The 15,857-nt window shown below is 35.6% G+C and overlaps 1 protein-coding gene and 1 long non-coding RNA gene across 2 annotated transcripts in view; one reads left to right on the top strand and one right to left on the bottom strand.

The window, feature by feature from the left end:
• Nucleotides 1-980: 980 nt before the first annotated feature.
• Nucleotides 981-6,797, top strand: LOC136832438 (uncharacterized). The gene is made up of 3 exons (XR_010851207.1): nt 981-1,226; nt 3,684-3,794; nt 3,950-6,797. It is a non-coding gene; the product is annotated as an uncharacterized lncRNA (long non-coding RNA).
• Nucleotides 6,798-7,981: 1,184 nt separating this feature from the next.
• LOC136832259 (serine/threonine-protein kinase 17A-like) overlaps nt 7,982-15,857 on the bottom strand; it is a 104,060-nt gene continuing 96,184 nt past the window's right edge. The window contains exons 6-8 of the mRNA XM_067093123.1: nt 14,292-14,340; nt 11,954-12,133; nt 7,982-11,024 (exon numbers count right to left, since the gene is read on the bottom strand). Of these exons, the coding sequence (XP_066949224.1) occupies nt 10,301-11,024; nt 11,954-12,133; nt 14,292-14,340 (953 nt within the window). The 3' untranslated portion in view covers nt 7,982-10,300. The remainder of the gene's footprint in view (nt 11,025-11,953; nt 12,134-14,291; nt 14,341-15,857) is intronic.

Below are 15,857 nucleotides of genomic sequence, written 5' to 3' on the forward strand. Positions count from 1 at the left end.
AGCTTACAGGCGATAAAACTACACTTTTGGCTAGGAATTATTAAGCTTGGCTTATCTCTCACCAAAATGAAAATAACTTTGTTCAAGGTCTAAAGATTACTTTAGGCCTTGCTTTCGTTCAAGTTTCGAAACGGTAGCCTATGTAATGTCCCTTGGGTCGAGACCTGACTATGGACAAACAAGGTTGCTCCAAGTGCTTAGGCCAGTGTAGGTCTAGTGTGGTTCGCCGGATTCTACTCTAACGTCTCGAAAAGTAATAAAATAATCGAACAATTAAATGAAAAGGTTATAATGATAAATGAACCAGAAATTGCAAATGCCCCAGAGTAGGCTAATAAGAAAAGGAAAAGATTCAAACAGCTGTAAGTATATACATATATATATGTATATATATATATATATATATATATATATATATATATATATAATATATATACTGTACTGTATATATATATATACACACAAGGCCTTTCATCAAAGGAGGGTTTCGGAGATTAAACTTTCAATTAGCGAGGGATCGTTCGCTACAAATTTAATTCCAGCGATAAACCCGAATCCTCCAGATTACGCTAGGCCTTTCAAGGGACTGGAAGAACATTTTATACTTTTCCAGTTTCGATTTTCGGTGCATTTTCATTTATTTCATTATCCCTCCCAAAAAGTTTTAGGGAATTCCATGGACATTTTAGCAGTATCTATCTATCTGTCTGTCTATCTATCTATCTATCTATCTATCTATCTATCTACCTGTCTATCTATCACACACATATACAGTATATATATATACACATGTGTGTGTGTGTGTTTGATTTTAAATCACAATAAAGGTAAAAAGTGATGATTAGATATAGATTCCTTATTCAATTGACGTGATGATTATATATAGATTCCTTATTTAATTATTTGATCAGACGGAGGGATATTATGAGGTTTGACTGTCTGTCCATAATTAACTGTGACTCAATTCTTCTTTCAGTCAATCCTCGTGCGTCATCCTTGACTACAAAGGAGTCACCTTCCAAAAGTCTTTGTTATCGAGTCATAACTTCACAAGTTGCTTGGTTGGTGTGCATGAAAGGGAAGAAATATCTGGAACTTATAAGATGAGGGTGTTTTCACCGTTCTGTCATATGTGATTTGACGGTGTTATGCCCATGCCAATTTTACAAATTAGGCCTATTCCTCGTGCAATGGTTACCTGGGGGATTCGGTTAATATCCTAGCTGGTAAGTGAACTTATTTAGGTATTTCTAGGGTACTTATTTACAATATATATATAGCTTATCCACTAATCTACCCCGGAGTATTTTAATAACTTTTAGAAGATATATACGGATCCCGATAATACTGTGATAGGATACTCTAGTGGAACTATTAGAAGACATAGGCCTAAACTAGCCCTATAGTAAAGTTCTTGACCTTTGTTGTTGTTTATGCAATTCCAACCATTTTTGTCGAGCAGACCACCCGTTTTCAGCTTCAGAAATCATATCATAAGCTAACCTTAATCGTTCGAAAAATATGCAGTTCGTGCAATTAAGAAAAACGTATGCAAAAATAAGATTGCAGCCTAGCAAGGACAATCGCAAGGATGCACAATTGGTAATTATACAGAAAGGCTCCGTGTGGCGCCGGGTTTAGTAACAGCCCCTCTGTGATGAACGTGAAAACACAAACAAAAGACATTAAATTTCTCAAATTATCACTCCTGTACAGCATTGTCTTATATGCACTCATTTGCATGTTGTTCAGTCAAAAAGTTTTATTAATAAATTATATCTTTGTACGGTGATCTTCTGTAGAATTACTGCACATTTTTTGTATCCCTCCCAGACATAACTTAAACTAGGGGTGTTTAGCCTAATGTAGAGCACCTAAAGTCAGAGTAAAGTACAGGGATGTACAGTATTCTAGTCATAACAGACTTTATAATCTGAAGCGTTGGATCATTATGTGGCTGGATCCCCCCACTTTGGGTAAACTAAAATACTGTTAATCACTTGGGGAAAATGCAGGGATGCAGCTTAACCTACCTTCCTTAACCTAACTGTAATAAGGTCCCGAGATCCTTGTATGGCCAGGGCTGAAACAAGTCATTGATTGCACTGTCAATTGTACACTTCATGGGCATACACATTGGCAATTATAGATTTACAACACTTCTTATCTCAATTGTGGGAGGTCAAAGGCTGTGGTTCTTATGTATTTGGGGTGCATTGTACCCTTCCATGCTTAGATGTTGGGGCAACTTGGCAACCTGAGCAGGAAGTTGTGTATCTGTTCCTTTCTCTTGTGGCTGTGAATATAGTTTCAGATCATAATAATTGTTTTGAGACAAAAATTTATCAGTGAAATTTACATGAAAAGGAGATATGTTGACATTATTGCCAGAAGTATTCTCTATTCACTCCATCATGGAGAATGTAACTTAACAGCTCTTCACGAGTGTTTTGTGTTCTGGGCATGTGTGCCTGCATCAAGGATCAGGAAGTACCTCAGATGATCATGTGGTGCACATGCCCATCAGTGGCCAGTTTCTTGTACCCCCTCCTGTTGCCACTGTAAATTATAATTTCAGCCATAATGAAACGTTTTATTAAGGACACAAGGGTCTTAACATTTCCTGGCGCTAGTCCACCAAGGGAACGACAAACCTGTTTTTTCCAACTGTCACTGAACACCCAATACAGGACATAGGATGGTCCCTCTCTCTCCTTTTTAAAAACATTTCTTTTAACATACCCAACAGACTTGCCCACTGATGACAATACCCTCTATGCTGGTGGCTGGTAAGTTTTTCATGCGTAATGTTCTGTAACTTCAAAACGATGAGGCTGTCAGTTAACTGAAGTTTGTGTTACCTAGTGAAGGTTATATTGTAGGTAATAGCATTGTATGTCAAAGAACCTTTGAAGGAAAATGTTCATGAGTATTTCTCACCTCAACATGAATCTTTTCTGAGAAAGTTCCTTTAAAAGTGGTTTTGGAAAATCACATGCACCATGTTACCTTAGGAAATGTAAATGAACAGTGAAAAGCCCACTGATTGACTTGTGGTAAAAAAAAACAACATTCAGAGGTTAGGCATTGTAGTTGGAAGGGATGTCACTGTGGGGCTGGAAAAATAAAAGCTTTTCAGTATTCCAGAATAGCTGGTAAATAACCAATCCTAGACAAAGCCTCCTTCACCTGTGCAGCTGTGGTTGTAGGTATTACTGTCATGAAAAATGACGGAAAGCTGGAAGCATTTAGGTTCTTTAATATGAGAACTTATGAAGTTTTGAGTGGTTGAAAAGGATAGGGAATTATTACTGAAGAGAAAAACAAAAACGGCTTGCGTAAGTGCTCTTGTATGGTGCTTGAGCTGCAGTCGCCTTTAATCTCCAAGTTTTGACCAGTAGCCAAGATGTTACAGGCTGACCTCCTTTAGAATATTAACACTGGACTTTGAAAATGTTTGTAGCCTAAATATCCAACATATCCATTATCACCCTTTATTCCCTAATGAAAGAACAACAGGATGACCATTATTTAATCATTTCTGATGTTAGATTTGTTGTTGACAAGAAATTAATGCATCATAGTATTAGCCACTTTAAAATAGTAGTACTGTACAGTATTTAGCCTAGACCTAGGCCAGATGTGGTATTCTCTGGTATTTATATCTTCAGTTTCTTTTTCAGAAACAGGTGAAGTCTTATGGAAGCACAGTATTTAGATTCCAACATCAGTAAGCCTGACTCCTATTTATGGTATGAATAGATGCAAGCTTCTCCTCATGCTTTCATGAAGAAGTAAGTAGGCATAATTCTGGTGGTTTTCTAAGTTTGTGAAAATGTTAGCATTTGAATTTTAAATCCAATTTTGCCTAACCCCTTGAATTGATTTGTTAGTTCATATTTCAGTGGGGTCTGTAGTACTAGTTTCCTAACTGGATTTTCTTTTTCAGGAGCAAAATATAAGAAAATACTCTTAACCATTTTGCAGAGATTAGTGCCACCAAAATAAGACTATCCAGGGTTTGGTTGAAAGATGGATATTGCTAATTAAAACAAGTGTTGATATGAACTATAGGGAAGACTGTAACAGAAATTGTTCTTTTGTCTTTTGAGGCATGTTCTTTCCAGATCTGTTTTAGATGACAAGAATAGTCTTCAGAGGTAAAAAATTCCCACTGGAATGGGTTTGAGCTGTCAACACTACTTCCTGAAGTGACAGTCTTGTGATAGGTTGATAGCTGTTTCTATACTTTAGATACTACAGTTCTTTTCCATCTTTTATTTTTAACTGTATACTGTACTGTATTAAAAAAGTGAAGTAAGTTTGATTTTCCAAAGTACATAAGAAACTTGGCATCAGTACACCTCAAGTCATGACAATAGTTGGACCTTTTTTTCCATAAACTTCAGTTACTGGTACTTCATATTCCGAATTACCTGTTATGGGCTAATCATTGAACAAGAGCTTGTGCTGCCTTAAAACCAACCAACTTAAAAGGGCTAAATATATTTAGTGAAAATAAGATGTCATTAGTAACAGTGGTTTCTAAATGCAGTGTTTGGTTATTAAGAAAAGTGTACAAGGTTCATACAGTCTGTACCTGAATTAACAAAATGCTAATTTGTTTGATGTCTAAGTATATTGATCAGTAGTATTCGTATTGAGGTTTGAGACACTGTGATATATGGGATGCAATAATATGAAAAGGGCGAAAACATGCACTTTGTTTGCAAATATTGTGTGCAAAAGTATTTTCTTGCAGCTGAAGTAACTTCTGAAGATAGGATAGACCAGTAGTTTTGAGAAAATACAGAAACATTAACTTTACCTTAATGTTGGTTTTTGAAAAATTAGCTGTGTTTGGGTGAATATTGGAAGGCTTTGGGGGTATTTTACAGGTGACCTTTTGAACACTGAAGTGTAACGTCCAAACTAATGCCTATATACTAGTAGATATGTTGCAAAATGTGTTTGTGAAAGGGGTGGACCCCATGAATGAGAGCTTCATGGTTAGTTGCTCCTCATTGAAAGCTAAGAATTAGCAGCTGTGTATAGTGAACAGTTGTTTTACATGTAGGTTAGCATACGTTTGGATAACAGAAGAGCAATTCCTTCATTATGTAAAGAGTTTTCTGGAGAAAAGATTTGTTGTCAGGAGAGTACTGAAACACAGTCATGTGTAAGACAAAGTTTTAAAGGCTGAATGATGGCTTGGCAACATTTGAATATGAGTACTAGGTATGCTAAATGTCAGTGGCTGTTAACAGTAATGTGCTTCTGGTACTTTGAATGTAAGAGGTTTCATCTGCTTAAATTTTATCTATAGGTGACTCCAAGCCTTTTGGGTTTAACAGACATGAGACTTTCAGTTCATTGATACACTAATGATTTGTTATGAAAGCTGCTATTTAGTAGCTGACAGTCCAGTTTATGTGAAAAAGAATTGAATACAGTAATGCAATTGCTTGCAGTACTTGATGTCTTAGTAAAAGGCGTTTTCAGTTACTCTTAATAAAATACTGTATATAAAAGGATAAAACTGCATGTAATATTCTGTATTAAGGAAAACAAACCCAGTAACCATGTTTGGGAGAAATACCATATCATTTGTCATGTACCAACTACAGATATAATGGATAGACTAAGACTCCCTTAGAAAACTTGGCCTGAGTTCATTAAAGCTTTTGAGACTTAGATTACCCTGTTAAGTTCATACTCATTTAGGTAATTGGGCAACATCAAATTTGCATCTGTGAATAGCTGTAACTTTGCCTACAAACTTGTCAAAGTTGTATATGCAGTGAGCATTTGCTGTATAGGTAGTGCTGGTGCAAAGGTACCATTGTAAATTGCAGCCACATTCTGAAAAGCAGTCAGAGTGAATCTTAGTGTGATGATAATGTTTGGTTTGTTTTCTTGGTGAATATAGAAGTAACATTGTGGAAAGATTGGCCTTCATATGTAGCACTCATGGATGGCAGAACTTTGTCTGCTAATGTAAGATAGCTGGATAGCTGCTTGTAGTTTTTGAGAAAGCTGAGAATAAAAATTGACAACTCGATACGTGGAGTGTGTGATCCTGTTGAAAGTCTGGGTTAACAAGGGACAGTCATAAGTCACTTTGATGTGGTTATGTCCTATGGATTGCACATTGACTTAATGGGGTTTGCTGCCATGCAAAAGAATAAAAAAAATCAATTTCAAAATAAGGTATGTGCAGATACTTACGGAAGTGCATGTAGTGGGTATATGTTCAGTGCTTTCCCTGGTTAGTAAGAGAAGATTTGGAGGAAATGCCTCTAATCCTCATTCTGAATGAGCAGTGGCAACAGCAGATGAAAACTGCGGGAATACAATGTTAAGAGCAGAGGCAAAGGTAGAATGAACAGTTTTGGTAATGAATATTGCTTAGATTGCATGGTACAACAATTTTTTTTAATTCTGCTGTAAAGCTTGGGAATTTACTTCTTGTTTATAAATTTTCTTGATTCAATCTTTCTTCTTTTAAGAGGTAGGGCTGTTGTTTCCTTCATGATTAAACCCCCTCTAACTTACTTTTTTTCATTTTCTTTTTACCTGGTGCACCGTAGGCATTACTAAAGGGTGTTTTAGTGTCCCTTCAGTCCTTTGTTACACTAAAGTTTTTAGTCTTATTTTACATCCATTCCTGCTTCCTGTTCTCCACCTTGCTTTCCATCATCTGTAACTATTATTTCTTAGTGCACTTTCATTTTTTATTGTGCTCAGTGACCACTTCAGCTCCCTCTTTTCATTGTCATAAGCCTAATCTCTTGATTCATTTATTCCCATTTTTCATCTGGCTTTGGCTGCAAAATGTTATTAGGTTGCATATCCCAGTGCCTTTGCACTTGAAAGAAATTCAAAGCATGAGACTTGCAAAGGTGTTAGAAGAGGTAGGAGGCTGGTGACCGTATCTTCCAGAACCTGAAATGACTCAAGAAAGACATATGGAAAGTTGATTTTCGAGGTTAGGTGGCGAGAGGGACAGCTGAGGAAATGATGAGGATTGAACTTATCCACAATAAAGAATTTTTTTTTATATTTCACTCATTGATTCCAGAACAAGACTTAGCATATATGACCTTTTTATGGTCTATCTCAGTTTTTTTTACATTATCATTTCAAGAAGATTTCAAGATGTCAGTATGATTTTAGCACAGGAAAAACCCATGTTAAAGCTTGTATGTATTGAATGAGGCACTTGGCAATGGTACTACGGTATATGAAGAAGAAGGTAATACAGTTCATACTGTAGTGGAGCTGTTACTTGTATCTATCTGCACAGTTAAAGCTGGCAGTATATAACGCAACCTGCTAGACCTGGGTAATAATTGGAAAAAAAAAAAAAAAAGATGAATAACACTGATCAGTAAGTTTGGCAGCAGCCAGGAACAAATACTGGTCAATTGCAACAAATAAGAATGGCAAGAACACAAAGAAGGGTGAAATGAAGTAGGTACACAGTAATTGAAAAAAAACACTGGAATCTGTTGTTACTCAAGGTTACATGTAATGAGGGAAGCTGATGAAATGGAGGTTAACCTATTTTATAGCATTCTGTGCTTTCTGAAATTTATAACAGCCTTCATGAGTAATTCAACTAGTCTGTCTTTCAGAGCAGCAAGGTGCTCTGACTGGAGTGCAGCTATGATTTATACTGTGTATAAACACATTCATGAAGGTGATGGCTTAATTTACTACAATGTAAACTGAAATTCGGATGTTTTAACAATTATCCTTAAATATTTAAACTCAGCAGTCATCTTTAAATAATCAGTGTCTGGTGTACCTGTAATGTCAGTGTACTGGCCCTTAAGGTACAAGCCTGTAAACAGTATTGTTGTGCCTTGGTACAAAGTACCCAGGTGCACTCTAATAAAAGCAATTGCAGTATACACTGTACTACTGTATTTATTTCTATCATTGTTAAATGCATTTTTGTAGGCAGTGAAACAACAGCTTATATATATCTTGTAATAAGTAAACAAATGTATATGCTATACAAAATATACAATTACATTGATCCAAAGAATTATTATTTTACTGTTGCGGTATTTACATGGAAATTTTGACAATCAAATTGTAAATATGATAATGCTCAATTTAGTTATATAAAAAAGATAACAAAATTTCTCATCATTTACAAATATGAAATTATATGGCTGCAGTGTGTAAAGATGAGAAACACCAATTCACTTTGTGGTGTTCAAGTGAAAATTCTAATGCCATCAAAATTTCTCCAGTTTTGCAGCATTTTATACATCCCTGGTCCAGAAAATTATATTCAGAAGAAAAGGGGTTTTAGCTATAATAAATGATGGAACTCAAATAAACTACCAGTAGCTTATGAACAACTACACCATATGGGAAGAACAGTCTGAAATATGATTCTCAATTATTCCTTATAATAAACAAATGATATAAATCTGTCACACTCCATTCATGCTTAAGCTGCACTTAATTTTAAGAAAGTAATGCTTATATCTTTCAGATTACATAATCTAAAGATTATAATGAATTAAAGTAAGAAGCTTATTATAAAGCAATGTTTCCAGGATAGTTGCACCTAACCATTCAGATTTACATTACTTTGAAATGCAATTCTATTTATGAAATAGTTCAAAAGCACCATTGGTCCCATTTCACGTACGGCATACAATATATGCAGGCTAGCCACCATTGTACAGCATATGCGTGCAAGCCGTCATCATATTCACACAAATAAAGCTTAAAAGAAGACAAGGTGAAACAAAAATATCCACTCAAATCTACTGTGCGTGATTAATTCCCAGATACAAATAAAAAAAAGCTATTTCTTGATATTAAATTGATATATCTTTGGTACATCTATAGAATCATAAGTATTTTCCTGACACTGTACTATGGAGTTAGTATTCTCCAAAATACAATTCCTCAGTTACAAAAAGAATGTTGGAATGGCCGTTATAGCAGTCACTCTTCATACTACAGTGGTATATGTTATTTACCTAGTATCATGTTATAAATCATTTGTCCCAGCTGACTCTCAAGAATGTGTTAATGTACAAAGCACATCACAGACTTCTATAGAATACTTCACAGCACCATTTTGATTTAGAGCACAAGGATCTTAATCTTTAAGGAGTTCTTAGATATTAAGTTTAATAGCAGTGTTATACTGTGTAACTCTTTCCCTCTCGTATAAGAAAAAAGCACTGAACGAATTTGGATTATTATTCCATAAAATGTTTCCATTTCCCTTGCATCCTCCATACCTTCCTGTAAATGCATGCTAATTCATGTCTTCACTCTCTAACTAATGTAAATGCAGTCAGAACCTTGCATTCTCTCAGTACCCTCCCATAAATGCCATCATTGAAGAATGTGAGACCGTCACCTATATTTCAGAAGTTCCATTCATCCTCTCAATGAAAGATCACCATCTCCACATTGACAACTTCCATGTTTCAGACATGAAGGACAGTGTCATTACTGATTTATTAGTAAGTAACCCAACTTTGTGCAGATTTAAGCAAATAAAATTGCAGTTTCAGACTGTTCTACACTATCAAAAGTTATACAATAAATAATAATACACCAAAAATGCTGTAAATGAAAATGGCATTCTCACTACCATTCATTCAAGTAATTCCTCTAGGTAAAGCATTATAGTAATGAATAAATTTTTGGCTGTAATCATGTAGGTAAGGAAAGTATTGTTGACTCAACAAAGTACATAAACAATTGTTAGCCTACCAAACTTCTTCACCCAATCATTAGAATACCAAAAATTCTTCATTCACATACAGTACAATGGTTATTGGATGAATCAGGAATGCACTGTGCATGAAATTTCAAGATGCAAGAGTGGCATAAACACCAATTTGTCAGCAGAGAGTATTGTGAACCTCTGGATAGTTACTCTTAATGGTTCTAATAACTGTTATAGTCCCTTAAAACTTGTATAGTTTACCTGAGTAATATGGTTCTGACTTGTGCAAAAAAAAATATGGCTTCTTGGTAATACTGCACGTTAATGAACAGTTCAGAAGTTGCAGCACGAAAGTGTGAGAAAATGTATAGTCCTGTCAGCAAAAGTTACAAAAAGGAAAAGTGAAATAAAAAAACTCACTGATAAAAAATTCTGAAAAAAATATTCTCAGCCATCTGGATGAGAAAAAATTATTGCCATGGTGACTGAATTTTAAATATACAGTTTACAAATATGTACACTATTTACAATAAAATACAATGTGTATGAGATTATCTATACGTGAGTATACATCAGTGAATAATGTGATTAGCATATGATCCCTTTTTCTAATATAATACTGACAGGGGCTTGCAATGAACTAAACTTAGGTTGCTCCGCTGAAGACGGATCACACTTGGTGCTTTGGCGTCTCATCGACAGGGGAGAAGGCTTCAGCTTTTCTTTAGGGCTGTCTTTGTTTTCCTTTCCAATTTCCTTTGCCAGCACTGATTTTCGTGACACTTCGGGTTCCCTGGTATGTTTGACAATACTTTTAGGGACTGATCTGGGTTTCGAATTTCCAATGGAAAGGTCCTTGCTGTGCCCAAGTAAAATAGATTCACTACTTTTATTAAGAGAGTTCTTATTGTTTTCCTTGTTAATTGTTTTGGTATTTTTATTCGAGCTGTCGACTTCTCTGCTTCCATGATACGTGTGCACTTCCAGCTCCCTCGCAAGCTTCACTGTAGTGGCCATGGATGATGAAAGTAATGGTGAAATGCTTCTGCTGGAGCTGACAAGCCTCTTACTTGTGTGAGAGTTTGATTCGGTTCCATTAGCCAGGGGAATGTTATTTGGCGACCCATTAATCCTTGGGGACGACCTTCCAGTTTTTCCATCACTCACATCTTTATGAGGAGTATCTACTCTTTTTGCATTCTTTTCTGATGTGCAAGAAGGAGATGAAGATGATATTAACGGAGATGAGAGAGGAGACGTCACTCCACTCAGCCACTGATGCTGCAAAGCGTCTTCTACTGTCATCCGAGAACTGAAATAATAAATTCAAATTAGTAACACATCATCATCATCATCATCATCATCATCAGCTTTAATGAAAAGATCCTCTTCAAGAATCTCATGTATTGTGAATTGGTTTCTTGATTATCCACTAATTTATTTTTTCAAGAATGATGCTTTTATAAGTAAAATTATAAGGTAAGCTTATACTGTATGAGGTCATCTTCATTAAAGACAGTATTGCTATTTGTTTCTTGTAAAAAGGATGTGATTCAAAAAAATTTAATGCAGTGGCAGAAAAGCAAACTCTATCTGGAATAATAACCTATAAAGCAGGGATTCTTGGTTATATAAAAATCACATTATTCAGTAATTCATTGATGGTGATGTAATTTTTTTAAGAATAAAACACACTTAAGGGGAAATTAGTTGAATTCTGAATAATGTTATGCCTAATTCTGTGCTAAAGCTATAACTGTTACAGTGTTGTCCCAGGATTCACATACAGACAGTAAAAAACGAAGTTAATCGGAACTGATAATCAGTACTGTAGATGCCATTTAGTCCATACAGCATTCTGCTTGGAAACCTTACCGAATAGTTAACAGCAAAATTAATCTTTCTTGTGATTTTCTTAGAAAATATTTATACTGTACTTCTTTGGGTTCTCTTACAGTTAGCCTGAGTAGGGAGGCAACTGGACACTGGGGCTTATCCCACTAGATGGTACCTCCTGCCCTGAACTGCTCTCTGTCCTTCACTTTTCATCAGTTCCCTTTAGGTCCCCCAACTTAGCTGTACATGTTCTTCAATTTTACCTTGCTATAACTTCCACCTCTCATATAAGAATAAATCCTTGGGCTTAATTATAGGAGAGACTGGAGGAGGGATTCAGTGGTCTTGTCTGATTGCTCTTATAATATCTTGCAAATTAACACAGATAAAAGTCAATGTATCTACCTGGGATCTACAATGAGCAGATGTGTTATGAAGTCTATAGCCTGTGTGGAAACGTTATTGAAGAGGTCCTCAGGGAAATCAACTTGTCCTTGTGATATGTTTAGGAAGGTCTCTTGTTTTGTATCACCGCCAAATGGTGAATGGCCTGTCAAAAGGACATACACCAGCACTCCAACTGACCTGAAAAATGAGTTTTGTTGAAATTAAAATTGTATTTATATCCTAATTACTCACAATCAACTGCTACTTCTTTTTTGCAAACAGACAGAAGCACTGTAATACATTTTTGGTTCACTAACATTCAAGTCATATTTCGTTGTGCAAATTTTACTAAGAAAAATGCCAAGTAAAACTAGTCCCTCTCCTACAAAATGATCCACCTTGTTTATTGTCAATACATGAACAACTGGACTCCTTGTTTAAAAATGGAAGATGTGTCGTGAATATCTGTTGATACATTTGTCTGATAAATTAGGTCATGCTTATGACCTGCAACTCATCTCACTAAAGCTAGGTCCTTAAAATGAGGTCTGGTATTGAAAAAACATCCAATGGTAAATTTTCATGGTATTTCAAACTTAGAAGTCAGAATCCTGCCATTCATACAGTGCAGTATTTGTAGTTTTAGTGTTATGTTTGTAATGTAACAGCCAAAGCTTTTCATTACTGTTATCTGGTTTGCAGGACCTCTGCTTATTTTATTCATCATGAATAAAGAGAGCTGTGTACCAAGAGGTTAAAGCAACCTGGGGTTATTATAAAGATGCATCAGGAAGAATATACTATTGCTACCTGGATGTGGTCAATAGTCTTAAGAGACCATGAGACACTTGCAACAATGTGATCAAAAGTGGGATTTTTTAAGAATGAACAGAGATTCACTGAAGGTAAGTGTAATGCTTAAAAATTTTTATCATTTAATGAGCACACTTGCAAAGCTTGAGAGGAGAAACTGGTGAAATGGAGGACTTTTCATAAAAGAATGTTTCATGTTGGAAGACATCAGATCCAAACTTCTTCACAAAATCCTGCCAGCTTCTGAGAGTTGGGAGTATTTAGTGACAGCATTCTAAACTTCTTGCCTATCTGTGCGGTATTCAGCAAGAGGCACTAAGGTTACTAATCAGTAAATGAATTTTCACTGTACTCAACACCCCTTACTTTCATTTAAGATCTTGAGTAAATGGAGCATCTGTGCTTCTGTTTTTGGCTTCTGTTTTAATTTATTTTGCTCAAGAGAGTGACTGTATAACCACATTCTTAAACACTGAGCTGTACCATAGTCACTACCTTGGTGTCTTCCTCAGTCTTGGTTTTGACTTATTGTGTTGAGTTCCAGGTTTGAATTCACTTGCATTAGGATAAGCATAGGTACTCGGCTAATGTAGGGGTGTACCACTTGTAGCGTGCCTTGTGGCACATTACAGATGGTACTGCAGCTTTGTAGCTTTATGTTTTGTTTTTCATCTGTTCTTCCCTTTGGTCTCCCCACCTAGCAGTCCAGCTTCTTAAACTTTATGTTGTTTCAAATACCACCTTTCTTTAACCAACAAATCCATAGGGTGAACCCTATGGATGTCTAGAAATGTGACTTGGTGGTCTCATTAGATTAATTTATAATACAGTAATAACATAGCACTTTTAACAGTTAGACACCAGTGATTATACTTAGAGGATTACTAGTCTGACTTGTTCCATATGGAGTTTTGTACTGTATTTAATTAATAATAGAAAAAGTACTGTAAGAACAAGGTTCAAGGCTTAAGGGTCAAATGTTATTATTTATGTCTGATAAAGAAACTAGGAAGGCTTTATACACCTAACCTCTTTATGTTAATAAGCCTTTTCATGGTCAGAAAAACTGACAAATGATTAATTTTCAATGTGGCATCTGTCTCTAAGCAAACAATAGTTTTCCCAGATTTCCAGGTGTGAAATACAAAAGAAAATTTGCTGATGTTTTCATATGCACTTTCTCAGGTTATGCCTCACTACCGATGACATCTCGGTAGTGCTTTAGCTAATGCAGGAGAGTTACGTAAAGAATCTTAGGTCTAATTACTAGCTGTATAATTTTTGGGGCTTTTTGTGCAAGTATTTTTGGGGGTGTGGTATTTACTGTGAGGAGTATGGATGAATGTACAGTATAGATGATCATCTGTAATAGTAACATTAAAGAATTTTGATGCTAATGAAGGAAATTATTTTATGAGGTTAAAGTGGTCAGTCACAAGTCTAAAACTTATAGCCTAAATATGAAAATATTTAAGAAAAGAGTTTAGGGAAAGTTATAAAAGTTGTAAAATGGTTGGAGATGAAAAAATACATGTTTCCTTACCACATATCTGTCGCTAAACTGATGGGTTCATACTGGAGAATTTCAGGTGCTGTAAATGTACAAATAAAAATTTGTCAATAATGAGGATTAGTATTAAATGAAAATCAATATGGCAGTGTTACCTATAGTATGTGATCTCAAAGTAAAAAAAAACATTAACAGTTACAGGACATTAATAAGAAACCTACATACGAATATATTTAAAAACTATGTGTAGTACTGTACATTGATTATAAAAACAGACTAGTAGAAATATAAACTTTATATTGCCTATACACAGTACAGTACTGTCATCCCTCTTATTTTCATAGGGAAGATTCACTTTTTACAAGTGATACTACTGTACCAATTAATGCTGTCCCTTTGTTAAGATATAGGTGTTATGAAATATCCATCTGTCCTGAGTTACCCCTCTCGTTATATGGAATTTGCATAAGAGAGTGAAGATAACTCATTTCATGGCCAACCCCATAAAGGGAAAACTGATTAAAAATTCTTAATGATAGTGATGATTTTTTACTCCCAAAAGACACGAGGTCGTGGGACTAAAAAATATGCAATGGAAGAGAATTTCGAAACTAAGGTAAAGGGAAGAAAACAGTTGGTGAGTGAGCTGAGAAAACAGTCCTAAATGGTGCTTTGGCAGTTGGGATTTAGCAGATTGAGAGAATGAGGGGCATAATCCTTTATTTTGATAGTATTAATACAAGGTGGTCGTACAATCAGAATCTACAGACAGAAGTAGTTAAAGCATATTCAGGGATATTAACTTTTTATGTTAGCCAATTGGTCTTGTTTTTCCAGTACTGGTAAAATTGAATGATGAGATGTGTATGTGTGTGTGAGAGAGAGAGAGAGAGAGAGAGAGAGAGAGAGAGAGAGAGAGAGAGAGAGAGAGAGAGAGAGAGAGAGAGAGATTGCATCATGCAATGATAACCTGCATCTGACCACCTGGCAATCTTTGAGTTGCCTCAGGGTCACTAAAGTGCAGCCAAAATCTTAAAATTCATGGGAGAAAAGTGTGGCTCCGATGACTCACATCTGGAAATCTTCATTTATGTGAACAACACAATGAAGTCAGTTGTCCTTCAGTGGCAAGGTAAACAGGTTGTGATGTGAGTGGCCCTCAAAGAGAATATCCAAAGCACCGTAGGTTTTAAAAGAGGTAGATATAATTTCAGAGTAAAGCAATTGGAATGACTTGTCATCATTGGGTTATGTTATGGCAGCACAAATATTAAAAGGGAGATAAGTAATTTATGAACAAAACAGATAACAGGTTAACGTTGGACAGCAAAAGGACAGCAGTAAAGAGAGAGGAGAACAATAAGCAAGGTTACGAATAAACCACTTATTGTTATTCAAGCTCTTCCGAAGGGTAGTGCCTTATGAATACACATGCCTCCAACTCAGAGGTACTCTCATTTGCAATATGGTTGTGTTTACTTTTTCTTCAAAGAATAGACTTAAACTTAATAAAAGGGCACCAAAACCAAAATAAAGACATGAGATAAAATGAATTAAAAATATGAGATTGAAGTTTTGTTTAAACAAACTTATTGATGT

This window comes from Macrobrachium rosenbergii, chromosome 49 (genome assembly GCF_040412425.1).
Source record: "Macrobrachium rosenbergii isolate ZJJX-2024 chromosome 49, ASM4041242v1, whole genome shotgun sequence".
In the NCBI taxonomy this organism is placed as follows: domain Eukaryota; kingdom Metazoa; phylum Arthropoda; class Malacostraca; order Decapoda; family Palaemonidae; genus Macrobrachium; species Macrobrachium rosenbergii.